General features: G+C 44.2%; 3 protein-coding genes across 9 annotated transcripts; 1 reads left to right on the plus strand and 2 right to left on the minus strand.

Annotated features, from left to right (window-relative positions):
- Positions 1-7797: 7797 nt before the first annotated feature.
- foxi3b (forkhead box I3b) lies at positions 7798-10326 on the minus strand. Its single transcript, XM_008327636.3, has 2 exons — positions 9065-10326; positions 7798-8951 (listed from the first exon to the last, which is right to left on the minus strand). Exons 1-2 carry the CDS (start codon positions 9663-9665, stop codon positions 8380-8382), a joined length of 1173 nt encoding a protein of 390 aa, XP_008325858.1. The 5' UTR covers positions 9666-10326; the 3' UTR covers positions 7798-8379.
- A 31-nt stretch (positions 10327-10357) lies between these two features.
- Positions 10358-16181, plus strand: LOC103391392 (uncharacterized). 7 transcript variants are annotated; one of them, XR_003052029.1, is made up of 5 exons: positions 10358-10528; positions 10626-10655; positions 12012-12114; positions 12507-12631; positions 12728-13216. XR_003052029.1 is itself a non-coding variant. In XM_025063294.1 (4 exons), the coding sequence occupies exons 2-4, from the start codon at positions 12012-12014 to the stop codon at positions 16123-16125; spliced, it is 297 nt and encodes a 98-aa protein (XP_024919062.1). In that variant the 5' UTR covers positions 10358-10655; the 3' UTR covers positions 16126-16181. The 7 variants fall into 7 exon arrangements, 3 of the variants coding, with proteins under 3 accessions (XP_024919062.1, XP_024919063.1, XP_024919064.1); XR_003052030.1 differs by lacking the exon at positions 12728-13216 and adding an exon at positions 14811-16047 and having other exon boundaries at positions 10358-10655; XR_003052027.1 differs by having other exon boundaries at positions 10358-10655; positions 12704-13216.
- Positions 16182-16184: 3 nt separating this feature from the next.
- On the minus strand, positions 16185-18215 carry LOC103391415 (protein Wnt-8c-like). Its single transcript, XM_017039439.2, has 3 exons — positions 18034-18215; positions 17555-17697; positions 16185-17450 (listed from the first exon to the last, which is right to left on the minus strand). The coding sequence occupies exons 1-3, from the start codon at positions 18170-18172 to the stop codon at positions 16890-16892; spliced, it is 843 nt and encodes a 280-aa protein (XP_016894928.2). The 5' UTR covers positions 18173-18215; the 3' UTR covers positions 16185-16889.
- Between the last annotated feature and the right edge of the window lie 22 nt (positions 18216-18237).

Consider the following 18237-nt stretch of genomic DNA (forward strand, 5'->3'; position numbering starts at 1 on the left):
TTGCCTAATAAGGTCTAATGAGACTCCACTGTGGGCTCTCCAGCAGCTGAAACCAAATTCCCCAACATGAACAGGTGGAGGTAATTGGTCACTAACTAGTTGATGTGTTTCTGTCCAGGTGTAACCCCCTGGTGGTCAAACACTGTATGTCTCTTCATCCGTCATGTAATTGGTTTTAATTTGAAGTCTAAAGAACATTTTTAGATTAAACAGTAGAAACTGAACCTGAAGATTCTTCTCAGCTTTAACTTGAACATTTCCAGTTGTTCTGCTCCGTTTGGAGCCTTGAATAAACTGGGATTATCAAACAGTTTGGAGGTTTGATCTGATCAGTCAGATTAAATAGTCCACAGTAGACCAGATGATGAAGTCCTGGTCCAAGTCCTGGTCCTGGTCCTGGTCCTGACAGTCTGAGCCACAGTTGTTAAAGACACTCAGCAGTGATTTATGTTTCTGATTCAGATACGTCCACAGCAGCTAGAGGTCAGTGTTTCTGAGTGGAAATGTCTCTTCATAGAGTTGGTGTCTTTAGTCCTGACTAAACTGGTCCTGGACGGGCTCTGGTAGAACCTGTGGAACCTGGTTCTCCTGGTCACCTCTGTGACTCCTGTTGTCTTTAAAAGGCTGTCTTGCCTTTTTAAGATTTTGAATATGTTTTTTCATCTCAACTCTTTCTGTGCCCTCCAGCTCCCCCTGCAGCCCAGCCGTGGGCACTTCTTTTTTGTCTCTGGAGAAGAAATTTAAATTCTCTTTTCAAAGTAGTCAACTTTTTAATAACATGCTCTGCCAAGATCTCTCTGTAGTTACTGTGTGACTGAACACTGGTCACCTGGTCCCTGGAGCGGCAGAAATCCTCTGGTAGAACCAGAACCATTTGAAGACAGTGTTCATAAGGCAGAGAAGAACATTCTGTTTGGGACCGGGAATAGAACCCACACCACTGCTGCTGGTGCATCAGAGAGATCCCCTAATTAAAAAGACAGTCCTGGGGGCCGTGGGGGGGGATGAGGGGGGCATTTCTTCTCCTGAGGTTTTCGATGCTGTGACTCCCGGTGGAACAAAGCGACATTTTCAGAGTTCCTTCGTTAAAAACAGCAGCTGAGTCAGTCGTGCACTTTGATGTGCACTGTAGCTGCCAGAGCACAGGGAATTTGCATGACTTCAACAGTCTGTTACTGTTGGTCTCCACGTGTGTGTGTGTGTGTGTGTGTGCTGCCTCCATCCTTTCATCCTCAGGGACTAAAACCATACATTTAGTTCTAGGCAAATTTAATGTTGATACAATAATAGTATCAGTGTCACAGTGTAGCACTTTAAGACCTCGCCACCTCAGGTCATTAGAGCTGTCATCAGTACTTCATCAGTACTTCATCAGTACTCCATCAGTACTGCATTGGTACTGTAATAAAATAGAATACAACTTCTTTAACATCCATTCATTTTTTAACTCTTTTTTTTTACAGTTTTATTTTTTACCAGCTGTACATGTCAGAATTTAAAATTCATAAAACTCAAATATTGACCAGTTTATCAGACAGTAATGATCCACTAACTGTAACTACAGACTGCAGTTCAGTACTCCTCCTGTACTAGTCATGTATGTACTCTTAATGCACGAGTCCTGTGTAGTCCAGTACTAGTCCAGGACTAGTCCAGTACTAGTCCACTACTAGTCCAGTACTAGTCCAGTACTAGTCAAATCAAGTAAAGTCAGTTTTATTTCTATAGCTCAGATTCACAAATTACTTCTAGTACGTCTGTACTAGTCATCTACTCCACCTGTACTAGTCCAGTGTTCTTAAAGGGCCTAGTATTTCACTCACTGATGCTGTTGAATATGCAGTAGATTTAACCTGTGGCAACTGTAGGATAAACTCTGTTCTGTGGAAAATTCCTCCTCACACACACACACCAGCCAATGGTTTACCTCCGGCTGCAGAAGCACCAATCAGTGAGCAGCCGTTGATTTAGTCAGGAACTGTTGAAAGGCCCAGTGGGAGTGGAGGGATCAGGAGGCTGACGGCAGTCGCACGTCTCTGTGTCTGCGCTGACAACAATTAGACACAAAGTTCTTCTTGGGTGGTGTTGTCCCCACCTGGAGGATTTCAACTGAACTGCTAATTAATGTGTCTTTGTGGCCACCGTACTTTTATATTTCTATTCAGCATTTAATTACAGGAACAGATGGATGGATGGATGAGGTTGGTTACCAAGGTAACAGTAATGGCCATCGCAAGGAGCGGTTGTTAAAAGTGCTTTTTGCTCAACTAAGAATAAAAACAATACTCTGACGTTAGACTGAAACGGTACCACGCAGATAAGAAAAGTACCAGCAGCAGAATGTTGTTCCTATAAAGTCTCAATGTTAGATGAACCAGTGACTTCTCACTGAAAATGTTTTCACCTTCTCTGGGTAATGCAGTGGGAGGGTGTTTAATGCCTTTGCCTTACAGCAGGAAGGTCACTGGTTAGATTGTTCACTGGTTGTTTGTGACCCTGTGATTGGCTGGTGAACTGTTTTTATATCATCTATTAAACTATTATTTGTAGATTTCTGATCGAACTTCCGTTGAATCTGCTTGTGCTGCAGTTCCACAGTCGGCCACAAGTCAATAGTTGAACAGGAGAGAAATGTTCAGTTTTAATGACCACCCTGTGAGAGTCAAGTCATTGACTGTGTTCCATCTCTGTTCCTCCAGATGGCTCCTCTTCTCAGTACACATTTTCCTCCCCCCTTCAGCTCCCCCTCCTCCCCCATTACATTTTTCTGACACTATCTTATTATTTTCTCTCTCCCTCTCTCCCTCTCTCACCCTCCCAGGGAGTCACAGTTACCCAGCCACAGGCAGCCTTCCTGGGCCTCAGTTATATGGAAATATTTCTGTGGGTTTTTAACCAAACGTGTTTGCGTAATGAAAGCGTTAGCCTAGCATCAGTCTTTTCACTAACAGCATTTTTGAGAGCGTCCATTTTAAAAACCAAACAAACAAACTTATGGATCCTTGGTCACATGACCTCCCTGCTTGTCTGTTCATCCAATAATTGGCCGTCATTGATGACGTACAGTGGATTGATTATGAGGGCAGAGGGGGAAACAGGGTACGACTCTGACGCAGTGCACTCTGGGAAACATCACCGTGTTTGTTGCATTAATGAGACTGAACGCTGCAAATGTGAAGTCTTGACAGTTTCTCCCTGTGACCACTAGATGGACTCTTACCTTAGTAAATGCTGCACCTACAGCAGGACACACCTGCTCACCTCACTCACGTGTGTAGTTATGGTTTTTACACAGTGACGTGTGTCTGGTGTTGGTGGTTTGTTGGTGATTGTCGTCTTTAAGTGTTGTGGTTTTTTTTATTGTTTTAAATTGAGTGGCTGGAACTTAAGAAAAGACGTTTCCAGAAAGATGTTCTTCAACTGTAGGACAGCTGCTGCAAATGGACCGTGTCACCACCAAAATACGGATCTGGCACGTGCACTGTTGATGCAGACTTAGTGTGTAAACCCCCTTAACCACCCCCTCACCTCGTTCCTCACCCCTCCTTCCCACCCCCATGCAGACACTTGCAGAGACATGCAGTTTATGAAAAGGAGGCCAGAGAAATGTAAATGAAAATAGGAATTAGTCGATGTCACCTTAGGTCACATGACTCATACTGACTGTGCTGGTGTGTGGCCCTGAAGCCTTTTGTGGGGGGGGGGGGTAACCTACTGTTGGAAATAATCTTTAGATACTCAGTACTAAATATAATATATAAAAAATATAAAAAAGGTGGCAGTTGTGGTAAATGTGTTGACCAACACAGTACACACTACTGTACTGTGGACGTACTGATTAGCTACTGATTAGCTGATTAGCTACGTTAGCATGTACTGACAGCGAGGTCATGTGACCTGTATACTTGTGTGTATTATAGGGTGAGAGAGTGGTCAGGGCTGACTCCTGTTCCACCCTCCCCCCCCTCACCCCCTCCTCCTCCCACCAACCTGTCACCCCTCCGTTGAATCCATGGATGACTGGTTGTTGGTTGTTGGCAAAACAGATGAGGAGGCTGATGACGGCCAGGATTTACTGGAGTCATAGTTTGGACCACATGAAGGTGAGCACTGACTGGGTCTCACCCGTGGGTCACACCCCTCCCTCACCCCCGTCCATTCACACAACTCCTAATCACAACTAATTTATCCATAGCTGTGTAGCAGTCAGTAGTAAAGGGGAGTATACGGCACCCTCACCCTCACCTCACCCTCACCCTCACCTCACCCCCTGCCCCTGAAACAGTCCAGTGAGTGTGGGACAGGATACTCCCCCCCCCCCTTTACTCCTTCTCCTCTTCCTCTCCCTCCCTCATTGGAAAACCCTGTGTTCATATCACCATGTTTACTGTGTGTTGACATGGAAAATATTTTAGGGTGAAATAACAATGATTCATATATACACACTCGTACTGCGCTCTGTGTTTGTCTTTAAACTTCACTTTTCTCCAAATCTGTATATAAGCCATGTCTGTGGTGGGACATCAGTGTGAGACTCCAGAACGCAGCAGCACGCCTCAGAGGAGGACGCCGTCTCTGGTCCTCACTCAGGGACCCTCCAACGGACCCTGACAAACTGGGACTTGTACTTCTGGATTTTGTTTCCGGGGCCACGTGTTGGACCACGTCACCGTATTTTTAGACTTCGCACAGTTTGGTTTTTTTTTTCAAAGACTGGGACTAAAAAAACCTCTTAGTCGACAAGAGTGGGTTTCTTTGGAGTTTATTTGAACGTGAGACTTTGGTGTGTGTGTGTGTGTGTGTGTGGTGATTTGTGACCGTCAGCAGTCGTCACCACCACAGATGACGGCAGGTTCCTCTGACCTTTCTGAAGAACAGCAGAGCTGAGGGGAGTCCAGTGACTTCCAGACGAAAGGCGAGCTGAAGCTGCATCCCTTTCATCCTCTGCGTGCGTGTGTCTGCGTGTTTACACATCAAGCATAATGCACGGCTGGAGCAGAGGGCATGACAACATGTCTCCAGGCTGGACGTCCTCTGCTGCCGTTTACTAAACAGCCTCGATAGGACACCACTGTTTTAGTAAATTCAGAAGGCGCGTGTGTGTGTGTGTGTGTTTTGGGTTGATCTGGTACCAGAACAGTTAGCCCTCAGTACTGGGAGGTGAACGAGTGCATCACTGAGCAGAGAACGTCATTTAACCCCATCAGATTTACTACTACTCAGAGCCTTCAGAGTACTTTGTCTAGTACACGGTCAGGGGGGAAATATATTGTCCCCCCTCCCCCCCAATCAGGGCAGTTGGTTCAAACACACTCGCCTCGTGCATTAGGTCTCTGCTCTAAAGGTTCCCTGTCTTAGTTTATATTATAAACATCATACACTTTTATGCTCTGCACCAACACGTACACACACACACACACTCTCTCTGGAGTGTGTGTGTGGGCGCATTCCGTTAGTTCGACAGGTGTGTGGAAGACTGCCACGAGCCAGGCAGCAGGTGGAGGTGAGGATTTATAGGTTTTAATCATATCACTCTGTTGAGCAATAATTCTACTGCCGGGGGCAAGGAGGCGCTATAGTTACAGTAACATGTGATTGATGGATGCTGTGCTCTTCCTACACACACACACACACACACACACACACACTGTGCTCCACATTACATGTATATTGGCTTTTACCACGGGGCAGCCACCATCAGTCAGCTGACGGAGGAAGGATTTCACCACCAGTGAAAACGAGAAGACGTTCGATGAAGATGTTGACGTTGATGTTGACGTTGATGTTGAGATGTGTCAATAAGTGATAGATGTCAGTTCTTTCAGCAGACTGATGAACGAGGTGTGCGTGTGTGTGTGTGTTTTAGTCAGTCACAGAGCTGTGATGTCATAAGGTCAAGGTCGCTCCAGGAGACCACATTATTGAACTGTGCCTTTAAGCCTTAAACCAGCTGCTGTTTTTCTTGGAGGCTACATTTTGGCGCTAGTTCTCCGTGTTTGGCTCCATCATCACCGTCGTGGGTGTGTGAGTGTGGGACTACTTGTTGATATTAGCGATATCACCAGAACGTTTACTTACCTTTCCAACGTACATGACGTGAACTGAAGCTCACGGTGAGGCTGTGTTTGATCAGACCTGGATGGACTATAGAATAAGACGTTCTCTGTGCAGTAAATCCCTCAGGTTTTTCCCCCGACTTATCTGTGGCTCTCCATCTGGAGCAGGATTCTCCCCTGAACCTTGACGTTCCCATCAGTCATGTGAACAACAGTTACAAATTTGCATCCTCCTCAAACTGTGTGAACAAGACAGCAGAGGGTANGGGGGCATCAGGGGGCCAGTGCTGGTTTGACAGAGTGACAGGTGTCAGTGATGTCATTGTGCACCAATCAGAGGAAAGTGTATAGAACTGTCCAGGACGACCGTCTCTCGGTGTTTTTCCCTCCAACTTTTTATGGACTTGGCAGAGTGACAGATGACAGCCGGGGCTGCTGGGACACGGCAGGTCATGTGACAGCTGCTTTCACCCCGACTCCGCTAATGAGGCAGGACATTCGATCTCCGACTTCATCACTTGTTTTGAAATCAGTTATGCAAATGTGTTCAGGTTGACCTCCTAATCCCCAAACACTAACACAGATTAGATTTTCCTGCTGCCTGTCGAGGCACACCACAGCTTTTCTTTTTTCTTCATTTTTTCTCTACTATTTTCTTTATCTACTTCCTTTTTCTTACTTTCTTTCAGCCCTTGTTTTTCCTTTCTTTCTTCTCTTCGTTCCTTCTTTCCTTTTCCCCCAGTGTTTTGTGTAAATGCTGTCATGCTGCCTGTGTTTCAGGGTAAATAAAGGCCTAAGGCTGACACCAATCCAAGCATTTATATTTATCTAAATAACATGGTAAGGATAACTGTAAAACAGAACAGAACGGAACGGAACAGGTCACTGTTGGTGAAGGTCACACTGATAGAGAAAGTACCAAGCACTGAATTATTAAAACTTGTCTTTTTTTCTTGTTCATTTCAATTTTAATGTATTGTTGAATATAATCACATTTTTTTCTTCAGTTTTTATGTGAAAACTGTCAAACAAAATGTGTTTGGGATTTTAGTCTGGTCAAATGAAATTAACACACGTATTGGGCTAACAGTAAATATAACAGTAAATAACAAGTGTGAAATATATTTTGGAAAGAATGTAATTTTTGTGAAGGGAAATGTTTCTTGTTCTTATATATTTTTTGTTTGTTAAAGTTTTTCTGCTCTTTCAGCCTAGTAAAAAACATTGTGTCACATTTTTAATGAAGTGGAGGTGAAAAAGAACGAGGACTGAGTTTCGGTGCAGTGAAGTGTGACGTGTTCATCTAACGTTAAAGCTTTCCTGATTTTTGCTCCAGGTTTTTCTTTCTGAAACGTTTCCACTCTGCAGGTGAATTCTTTTTCTTCGCTCCAGTATATCCCACCTCCATCCTCTCAGCAGTATCTGTGTTCGGATCGTGTGACAGAGATGATGAAGTGAAGTGTTTAGATGAGTGAAGAGAGTTTTTCTGCTGTTTCAGAGAATCAGTTAACTATCACTCACAGCCAGGTCTGGTTCCTCTGCACTACTACTGTAGTCACTGCTGTTGGACTGTTTTCTGTCAGTAATTGTTTACCAGGGGTCGTCAACGAACTGACAACAAGGAGCCACACGCACACGTTGATGTGTGTCCAGCAGGGACGTGTGTGTGTGTGTGTACGTTCCTGACGGTGTCATAAATGTTGATTCTCTCAGGAAATAAAGTAGACAAATAAAACTGCAGTTGTGAAGTCGGAAAGTATTTTATTCATAACAAAAATGTCATCAAACATCAAACAAACACATCAAGAATTAACAACAAACCAACAATATAAATGTTTAACGTTACACAACACGTGGATGTATTTACAAAGATCCAACCCCTGGTTTGTTTTTCATTTAGCCATAAAAACACTCCCTCACACCGTTTGTCGACGACGGTGTTATTTATCCACTCTGCTAAATGTGCTGTCTGAGTGTTACATTTGTGTGAGAAACCCAGCGTGGAATGCCCTGATGTCAGCACATCACCAAGAGAATCTGGTCGTAGTCAGAGTCAGATCTAGATAGAGACGGGTTTGAGAGTGAATAAAAGCTGACTGTGGATCAGATAGCATGGCCGACGGCAGTCTCAGGGACGGAGACCGCCGACTCAGCTGCTTCTGTGAGAATCAGAGTCTTCTTCCTCCGCTGTCACACACAGCGGCTCACTGTGTGTTTTTTTGTTTTGTTTTTCACAACAGACCTTTTCCTAAACCACCAAGTAACCAAACAACTACAGTTTCATATAAAAGTCTTTTCAAACTAGTTTTTTCATTCTCTCGTCTTAAACCTCTGTGCCTTCCCGCTGATATATGATTCCTGTAGAACTCAGTGTGGGGTAAAAATGCCCGTTGGAGCCACTGTACTGACTGAGAATGGGACTGCTGTAGCCTAGAGAAGAGTGGGTCGGCGAAGAGGAGAGCACAGGGGGCGCTGGTACTTGTGCGACCCACTCTGGGCCGACTGAGTTGGGGGAGTAATTACTGAAGCTCCCGTGCTGAGCAGGTCTGGGCCCGTCTAGAGGGAGGTTGATCGGCAGCGGCCTGTTCAACACATCAGCTCCCACCTCACTGGCCGATGTCGAGGTCACTCCAGACATCTCAGACAGGAAGCTGCTTAGACACGGAGTGGGACCTGATGACGGGGACGGGATCCTGTCGTGCGTGGGTGAGATATTGATGGCAGGGTTTCCTAGAGGCTTGGGGCTGCCTCTGTCACTGTCACCTGACTCTGCAGCTCTGGAACTGTTCTCACCACCTGAGATGGAATCAGACTTTCTCTTTCTTTTGCGGCGGAAGTTTCCGTTGTCAAACATCTTCTCACAGTTTGGGTCCAGTGTCCAGTAGTTGCCTTTTCCTGTGATAATGTTTCAGACAAACAGAAGCAGATTTAATTCATTTGAAAATAAATATTCTACCTAGATACATAACTTGGTAAATAAAAATAATTTGATTTTTTAAAAACATTACCTGGATCGTCCTCATCTCTTGGGACTTTCTTGAAGCAGTCGTTGAGTGACAGGTTGTGTCTGATGGAGTTCTGCCAGCCCGCTTTACTCTTGTTGTAAAATGGGAAATTGTCAGCGACATACTGGTAAATCTGACTCAGGGTCAGTCTCTTGTCAGGTGCTCCATGGATGGCCATAGCAATCAACGCAGAGTAGGAGTACGGCGGCCGGACCAGTTTCATCAGATCTTCTTGTGATGGCAAAGAAAACCAGCCCATCTCTCCCCCGTGCCCCCCTGCCCCGGCTGGGCCCAGGTAAGACCTCTGCATACCATAGTGCTGAGGGACAAAAGGAGGACCGGGGTTTCCAGAGGGACCGGTGGTAGCCAGGTACGGCGGTGCATTGATCCCCGAGCCGTTGAACCAGAGGTATGGGTTTGGAGAGGAGGCCGCGTAGTCGCTGAGGTCGTAGGAGGTCGGAGTCGTGCGCTGAGGACTCGGCAGTGAGGGAGGAGGGTAGTAGCAGTCGCTGTACATGCTGAGCTCAGGAGGCTCCTGTCCAAGACTGGGGAACTGGGGGCCACAGCGAGGAGGAGACTGGCCCTGGCTCTCAAATGAAGACATGGTAAAGTTCCTTCTCACCTTCTAGGGATCAGCCCTTAAAGTCCCAGGTCAGAGTCAAAGAGAGGAGGATCTGGAGGTTTCCAGGTACGAGGCTACTCCTCTTTACCTCTTTGTTTACTATTTGCCCTTGGCTTATGTCAAAATGTCATCCGTCACACTGACTTTATCTGTTTCCCAGGTAACACCCCTTTGCCTTTGATTGGCTGGTTTCTCAGGTAAGATCTTCCCACCTCCCCATTCCCTGTTGCCACAGGTTTTCTTCACTCTTAATCTAATATTGTTTTGTTTTTTTTACTTAGAGAAGTCTGGACATTAGAATAACTTCTCTCTCCTGCTTTGTCTTAAAAACAACAGATAATCTGATACTTATTATTATAATCCTTCAAAGTGCAGAAAAATATATTCATGTTTTATACATTTTTAGCAAAGCACAAAATATAGATTTACAGTAGATGTTGAAGGTTTTCTTTATCTTTGACATTAAACTGACTTTATTCTATTTAGATACTTAGAATGTCATATTTAGCATTAGCCTATAATACTCATAAATAGAATCCATAAAACGTACGACATTATACTGCAATATGAAGATATTACTACACAAGACCACACTTATATATGAGCTGAGACAATATTTGGTCGTGAGAAATAAATAAAACCTACATAGAAGAGGTAATAAAATACATGTGGTTATTTATAATTGTTAAACATTCAATCTAACACGTTAACGCACCATGATAAATATAAAATGGCGACGCTGCTCAATGTTCTGTCACCGCGAGACTTCAGCGAGATCGTGTTCGTAACTTTTAACTCGCTATAATTTACAAAATATAATTTTGTCATATTGTACCACAAAAAAGGTTTGTTTGTACGCAATCAGCATAAACCCTTTTTAAAACTGTGGTGTTGAATATGTCCTGAAATAAAAATTTAAATGTGTAATGCATTTTCCCTCAGTTACAGCGGGATCTCGTCTGAAGAAAATCCGTGAGTATTTTAAACTTTTGAATAGTTTAACAGTTTTCAGGAAACAAACATTTGTGTCCATTTGAACCGTCGTTTTAAAACTTAAGTTGTATTTTTTAAGACGTATTTCTATTAACTTTACTTTTATTAACTAAACTAATATTGTGAGAAAACCTTAATTTTCAAGAGTCAAACGGACATTTATCGTCGTCACTGTCACCTGTCGTCAGGACTTAGCCGTTGGGGCTAACCGTTAGCCTGAGAACCGTCGACAATTATCAACATGGAACCGTCGTCTCCTCTGCGCTGCTGTGGAAATAAGGACGAAACACTGAACCTGAACAACGATTTAGAGAAAATGATCGAAATTACCGAAAATATTACACGTACGTAGGCGCACACAAACACCGTAGGTTACTGTCTTTACTAATACAATTAATATCTGTATTTTTATTTATTTAATTTTATTTTTACGAAACAAGTTAATTCCATAACTATAACAAAGTTTGTGGCAGTGTAAACTTCATAAATGTGAAATGTTGGGGACATTTTTACCGTTTAACTCTTTGTACACATGCTGTATAAAAATCTCACCCTTGGTGTAAAACCTTGAGGACCAGTAAAATATATTAATTATTGTATATAATATTGGTGTATATAATGTCTGTCGTCAATAGTGAACATAAAGATAATTTAAAAATATTAGTGTTATAATGAGAAGTGGAACATTATTTTATTTCATTTTGTGTATTTTACTTACATTAATAATTTCTATAAAAATCTTTGTAACTTTAACTTGAGTTAAAGTTGAGTCAACTATAAATGACCTCATCTTCCATAGTCAAGCTGACATGGATGGCCTATGACATGGCAGCGCAGCGGACCAATCCTGAGCCTAGAATTCTCATGCAGAACCTGGAGGAAGCCCAGAGCCGGTGCAGAGCTGCTGTGTACGGAGACCGTGACCAGAAGACCAGTAAATGTCCTGACTCTGCTGCTGCTGCTGCTGCTCCACTCACTCACATCTGATGACTACAACTTCTACTGCGTCACTGGGCAGAAAAGAAGTGAAGTTGATAAAGCAGCGTGGTGTTAACATGGCAGTCAGTTCTGACTTTAAGGTTCAACGTAAAAACCCAATGATTGAGTTCCGCAAATTGTTCATTTGTATTTGCTGATGTTTTTGTGATTTTAGGTTCTAATGTGGTGAAATGTATTTTCTTTGTTCATATGAGAAAATAAACTGGTGAACAAGGAATGTGTTTTTTTTAATTGACATGGTTAATTGCTTAAACTCTGTCAGGTGATTGGGTTTAAATGTGTAACCGTTGTTTATTTGTTTTGTTAAAAGCTTTTTTTTGCATTTATTTCTTGCAGATGGAAAACATCACAGACAAGGAAATGTCTGTTGCTAACATGGGTTTTGAAGACGTACTGGAACAGCTGGAGTCCTTGTCCAACAGCATGAACCAACTGGCACGTGAGTGAAGGTGTTCCTGATGATTTACTAACATGCAAATACATGCTGTGGCTGATATGTTATATTTAAATGGAACCGCTAAGAGGGAATTACTCTGAGGGCAACTGTTGCTCACCTCCACCCTGCCTGTGGATGTCAGTGATGAAGAGCTACATGATTGTACATGATGTCTGTCACTTCACACTGATGGTTAGATAGGAATAACTGAAGGACTCCAACAACTGGGTTTTCTTTATGCTTGTTGAGGAATGATGTTACAACTCCTGTTTCTCTGCCTCAGGCCACAGAGCTAATATTTTTACTCTCAGTTATACCTGTGAACTTACTTCAAACTCTGAACCTGGAAAGGGTTTGGTTGTATTTGTAGTAATGACTTTTCCCCTTGTCTGCAGTGGAGACTCAGCTGAGGCAGTGTGACCTGATCCTCTGCATTGGCTCACCTGAAAATCTGCTGCTTCAGAAAATGAAGGAAGTGAAGCATCAACACAGAGCTGGACCACCTTCACAACAAAGGAAGGTAACAGCCAGCAGAAAATACCCACCGTGTTAACAAGGTCTTCCTCAATCCTTACACTGACCATGAGTTCAGGTTTTGTTTTGTTTTTTACCCCAGACACTTGAACTCATCTGAAGTCAGTCCTCAGGACTTGCAGCTTCACCTGTCTTCTTTTCCTGGTGCAGTTCTCACCAACTATCTGGACTGAAAACATCTTCAGTTCCGTTGTTTTGCCTGTAAAGACAGAAACACATACAATAATCAATACATGGCTCCAGACAGTGACGTATAATTCTGACGACAGTAGGATGCTCTGCTGTAAAACTGCACCAGACCAGTGGGTCAGAGACCTGCAGGATGTGGTCGACAACATGGGCTCTCCGCTCCGGGGGTCTGGTCTGGGCTGCAGCATCAGTGAGCAGCAGTGTGTGTGTGTGTGTGTGTTACCATCATCTCCTTCACCCCAGGGACACTCTGCAGCACAGCAGCCTAATGATGCAGAGCAAAACTCAAGTCAGCACCAAGCCCTCCCCGAGGGTCGCTTTGTGAAGTTCAACTATTTACTTGATGAAAACACACACACAAACAAACACAATAACACACACACACTCTTTACTATTTCTATTTTTACCAACACAAACACACGTGTGACATTGTTATTGGTTTACTGTGGTTCTGTGTCCCCTGAGTCTCCTTGACTATGGATTTTTATGTTGTGANGGGCGGTGAGGGGGGTGGGGGGTGGTTGTCCAGCATAGTTTTCCCTCGCCATTAATTCCCCCATGCTAGGAACAAAATCAGCAACAGTACATCTTTGTGGTTCTACTTCAGGGTGTGTCTGAGAGAAGGGCAGAAGGTCAAGGGCAGAACTACTGACCCCCCCCCTCACCAGCTTGGCTTTAATACCTGGATGGACCAGGAAACCGTTTGTCCGTTTCTACACATGGTTCCTTTAAGATATTCTTTCAAATAGTTCTAAATGTAAAACTAGTACTTTCAAATACCAAGACCAGAGAATAAAATGCGTTTCTCAGAGCAGATGAACGGCCTCCGTTGTTCTTTTGACAACAGCGCCATCTGTTGTTTACTTGTTCTACATGAAAATGCTGAGGACGTCTGTTTTATGACACTGCTGTTTGTGTTCTAACCACGGTCATACTGTATGTTGTAGTTTAAACCGAAGTTTGTTAATTATTGATTTGTCTTTACTTTTATTAAGATTACACAACAATTTACTGAATTCAACTTTGTAGATGAGTGAGAAAAAGAAAAACGGTTTGAATTCGTTTTCAGGCTGTTTGGAGGCTCTTGTTGGTGGATGAGCCGTAAACCTTACAGCACTGCCCTCTGGTGGACATTGTGGGTATCACTAATGCGGTGGTGTAGCGGCATTTTTCACACATTGTTTATTATTACAATTGAAATCTGTGGGTAAATAGTACTTTAATAGTACTACAGGTTCTGTAGGTCTAGGAAGTACAGGTATTTGTTGGTGATGAAGTTTATGTCGTTGTTGTTGGTTGTTTGTTAACAGGATTTTTTAAGTACATGACAAATGTAGTCGAGATATTTAAAACAATTCATAAGTAGCAGTTATTCCTAAAGTGAGATGTGCAGCAGGTCATATTTATATATGTTTTTATTTTATATATTTTTTTAAATTGTGCCACAGTAAGAAAGAATTTCTGATTTTAATTTTGTTCTTTTTCAGTGAGAATCCTTGTTAAGGAAGTATGTTTGAAATGAAGTTGAGTGGAGTTTTCAACAAATAACTGTGAATGTGAATTGAAATGATTCACTTTGTAGAAGTCAATGTTGACACAGTTTTGGCTGTAAATCTTTGGTGCTAACTTCATGTTGTTGTCTGTAACTGTGTGCAGCATCAGTGTGGTGGTTCTGGCTCTGATGGTTAGTCCAGCAGTGAGGTGACTTCACTGGTCTGGTGTTTTTCAGTTGTTTGTTGCTGAGCCACAGCACAGACGTGTGTGAGTTCAGACCAAAGGACCGCAGGACCGGCACGCTGCTGTCCTCTGGTCTGGACTCACACCTTCAACAGATGAAAGTCTCAACTCTCTGAGAACATGTGGTTACACTACAACCTTTGATTCAGAGAGGAGAGTTTTACTGCTAATTTAGACTGAACGTGTGGTGCACACACACACACACACACACGTGTCACTGAATGTCTCTCTAAACACAGAGGTTGTTGGTTTCCTCCTTCATGAATACAAATCGTCTGCTCCTGGTTCGTCTCGGCGGCGTGATGTCACTGATAGCTGCTGGCAGCCCCGTCCTCTCTGCCGCAGCCTGTCGGCCTCCCCGGCATCTCACACCCAGGTGAGAGAGGAGGGCAGATGTGGACAATGGGATGATCAATCACCCTCAGATCCCTCCAGACCCCCAGGCAAGTCTGAGTGAATGTATGAGTCCTCCAGGGGGGGTCCATGTAGGAGATCACCCACCCTCCCACAGTTTCCCAGTTCCCTCCTGTTTGGGAAACATATGGAAGACACAAGACAACTGCCCCAGAGGAGGAGCAGGGGGCTAGTCAACGTCATTAAATTACAAATGGCATTTCTGCTAAACATTGTCGTCGTCTCTCGAAAAAACACAATGAGAACACGACGTTTATATTTTGACCATTTTTCACCTTCAGTATTGACGGTCAGACGTGTCTTTAATTCTCTGTTAACGTGGAGCAGCTCTGGGTTTGAAGACTGAGAGACTTCATCAGTCAATGTCCTGTCATTAACTTCCTGTCATGGTCTCATTATGAACCATGAACAGGACAACATCAGACCTGAGACGGTCACATCACTTCCCTCCTGTGGGGCCAACGTGGGTGAGTGATGGGGGGGGCACGAGGGGCCCTCAGTGGGGCGAAGCCTTCATTAATACACAGCAGGATGACGTGGGAACCAGACAGATGGAGAGGATGAGGAGAAGCATTGGTGTTGTCTTCTACAGTTTAAGGAGTTTTTCCTCAGTTTGTACCAGTTTACAGACCTGTTGTCTCTGAAACAGAAGTATTTCCACCTGTTCAGTGGTAAATACTGTTTACTTGGATACTGAGAAAATAAGTGTCTGAAAAAACAGGCACAAAATTCAATGTTTTCAAACCTGAAGTCCACACACACTTAGCATTGTGTAAAATGTATCTATAAACCCTAACCCTGTTATTCTGAATTCAATAAAAAAGCCATTTAATAATATATACATGTATTTATTAGTGGTTTTATTTTACAGATTCAAAAATCTAATAGCACCCCTGCAGTACCTAGCTCAGTCCCTAGGGGGTCGCAGACCCATCGGTAACGTTACTCTGAGATGATTAAATAACAATAAAGGAAAGTATTTCTGTTTCTACGTCATCACTGGTGTAAACACTTCTCTACCACCTTCCACGTTGACACCCCATCTCTCTCACCCATCTCTCTCACCCCCAGGGCGTGGACCCCCTGATGGAGGCAATATTCATGCCATCACCCATGAGGCTGAGGCTGACTGATTTATGACACGTCCAGCTGAGAGGAGGATTCTGAAGATTCTGAAGGTAATGGGGGAGAGGGGGCGGAGGAGGGGGGGTGAGGTGGAAGTCCGCTCTTCAGGGCGGTGGGCGGGGCCGCGGCTCCTCGTGAGCTTCATGATTTGCAAACGATCCGACTTTAAATGGATTTTGTTTTCTGTGTGGACCGTGAGAAGCTAACTGGACTGAACAGCGGTCCCATTTCACTGTGACACCGTGTCACAGTCAAAGTCTTCCCCACTCTGCCGCCCTGGTTCATTAGGATGCATTTCCCATTGTTTCCTGTGGCCTGAGTGTCTGTGTTATCAGGTCGAATATCTGGTGGAAATCCGTCCTTAATGTGTCTGTGAAGTCCAATACACACCGACATCAAAGGAGCCGCGGATCAACACCTCGGCCGCGTGTGAAAAGTACCGTGTTGTACTAGTAATCCTCTATCAGTCTCTTCTAATTCCTCCTCTGGGAGCCGAGCTACGGGTAACTGGGGAGTATGGGGTAAATGACGTCATGGAAGGCGACATGGAGCAGTGTTTGTTTTATCATTATTATGGTTTTTATTTTTCTTCATCATAAATATAAAAATAACGCTCGTACATGTAGACGAGGAGAAAGTGCAAACAGACATTCAACAAGTTCAAGAGATGGAGGCGGAAAGAGATGCCCCCACCAGGGGGCATACTGCCACTCAGTTTGTAGACAGAGTAAAACATTTATATAAACCCTCACACGTGTGTGTGTGTGTGTGTGTGTGTGTCACTGCTTCGGCCCCCGGGCTCTTCTTCTGAAGCCGTGTCCGTCTCGGGCGTCCCTCCTGGCGCACACATGTTTGACTATCACCTGGGGGCAGTCTTCACAGTTGACTCTGCAGCACCAGTGGAACTTGCAGTTGCAGCTGCTGACCACCTCGGTGCGTCTCTCCTCCACTCTCAGGCCGCATTCGTGGCACAGTCTGCGGCAGCTCCTCTTCTCCCACTGGCTCAGACCCTCCCCGTGCTGCAGGCACTCCCGGCCCTCGGTGCCGTAGAGGCCCATGCTGACGTTCCTCCGACAGTAGTCCGGAGAGTCCTCCAGGTAGATCAGCTCGGTGTTCGGGATGCTGCCGAGCGCCTCCGCGAAGGCTCCCCGACTGTCGGCGCTGTTTCCCGCTCTCATGCGCCGTTTGTCGATGTCCAGCTTCAGGGCCTGTTGGTGTTTGACCTTCAGGTAGTTCCCGATCTCCCTGAAGTCTGTCAGCTGTGTCCAGCAGGTCTGGACGCTGCAGCTCTCTGACATGCCGTGGCATCTGCAGATGCGCTTCACTGTTGCCTTCACAGCCTGTAGAAAAATCAGGAAATCTCACCCGGTCAGTTACTCTGTTCACGACCACGAGCCCAGTTAACTCTCAGTATCAGACGAATGGTTAAAAAACCAAAACCTACCAAACGGCCGACCTCGTTGTTGTGCAGATTGACAGCAGCCCTGGAGTCCTGACCCGTTTCCTGAGCATCAACATACTGCCTGGAGATCTTCTCCCCGAACTCCATGTTATCACTGCAGCCCCCCCACAACCAGCCGGGACCTCCTGTCAACACAAAATAACCATGGAAATGACAATTAAAAAAACATTACCAACTATATGTTAATTTTTATTAATTAATTTTAGGAGATAAATACATCTGTAGTTTGGTAAAAGTTCGTCTCGAAAATTCACAGAAAATTAGTAAAAACTTATATTTTTGTTTTCTTTTAATGCCCTTATATTTTTAAATTAGTTTCTTTACATTTTGCAGTAAATAATAGTAAATGATGACATGGTGTTGATTTATCAACATCCCTTTCCTTTTTTTTTACTAAAATAGTTGTGAAGCACTTTGGTAGAACAGGTTGAGAATGACTGGTTTACTGCTGATTTCCTCACCGATCCTTCCGTTCTTTGACACGTCACAGCCACAGTTGTCCAGATTTCCCAGACTGCAGTTTCTGGTCAGCGTGTACATCACCCCCGCTGCACTGATGGCCTGGACGAAGGACGTCTCTTTGGTAGCTGGACAGAACATTGGGTGAAAGAGTTTAGAAAATTAAAAAGAAAAAAAAGTCTAATTCGGTTGAATTAATTCTGAAC

Source organism: Cynoglossus semilaevis, chromosome 15 (genome assembly GCF_000523025.1).
Source record: "Cynoglossus semilaevis isolate Cse_v1.0 chromosome 15, Cse_v1.0, whole genome shotgun sequence".
In the NCBI taxonomy this organism is placed as follows: domain Eukaryota; kingdom Metazoa; phylum Chordata; class Actinopteri; order Pleuronectiformes; family Cynoglossidae; genus Cynoglossus; species Cynoglossus semilaevis.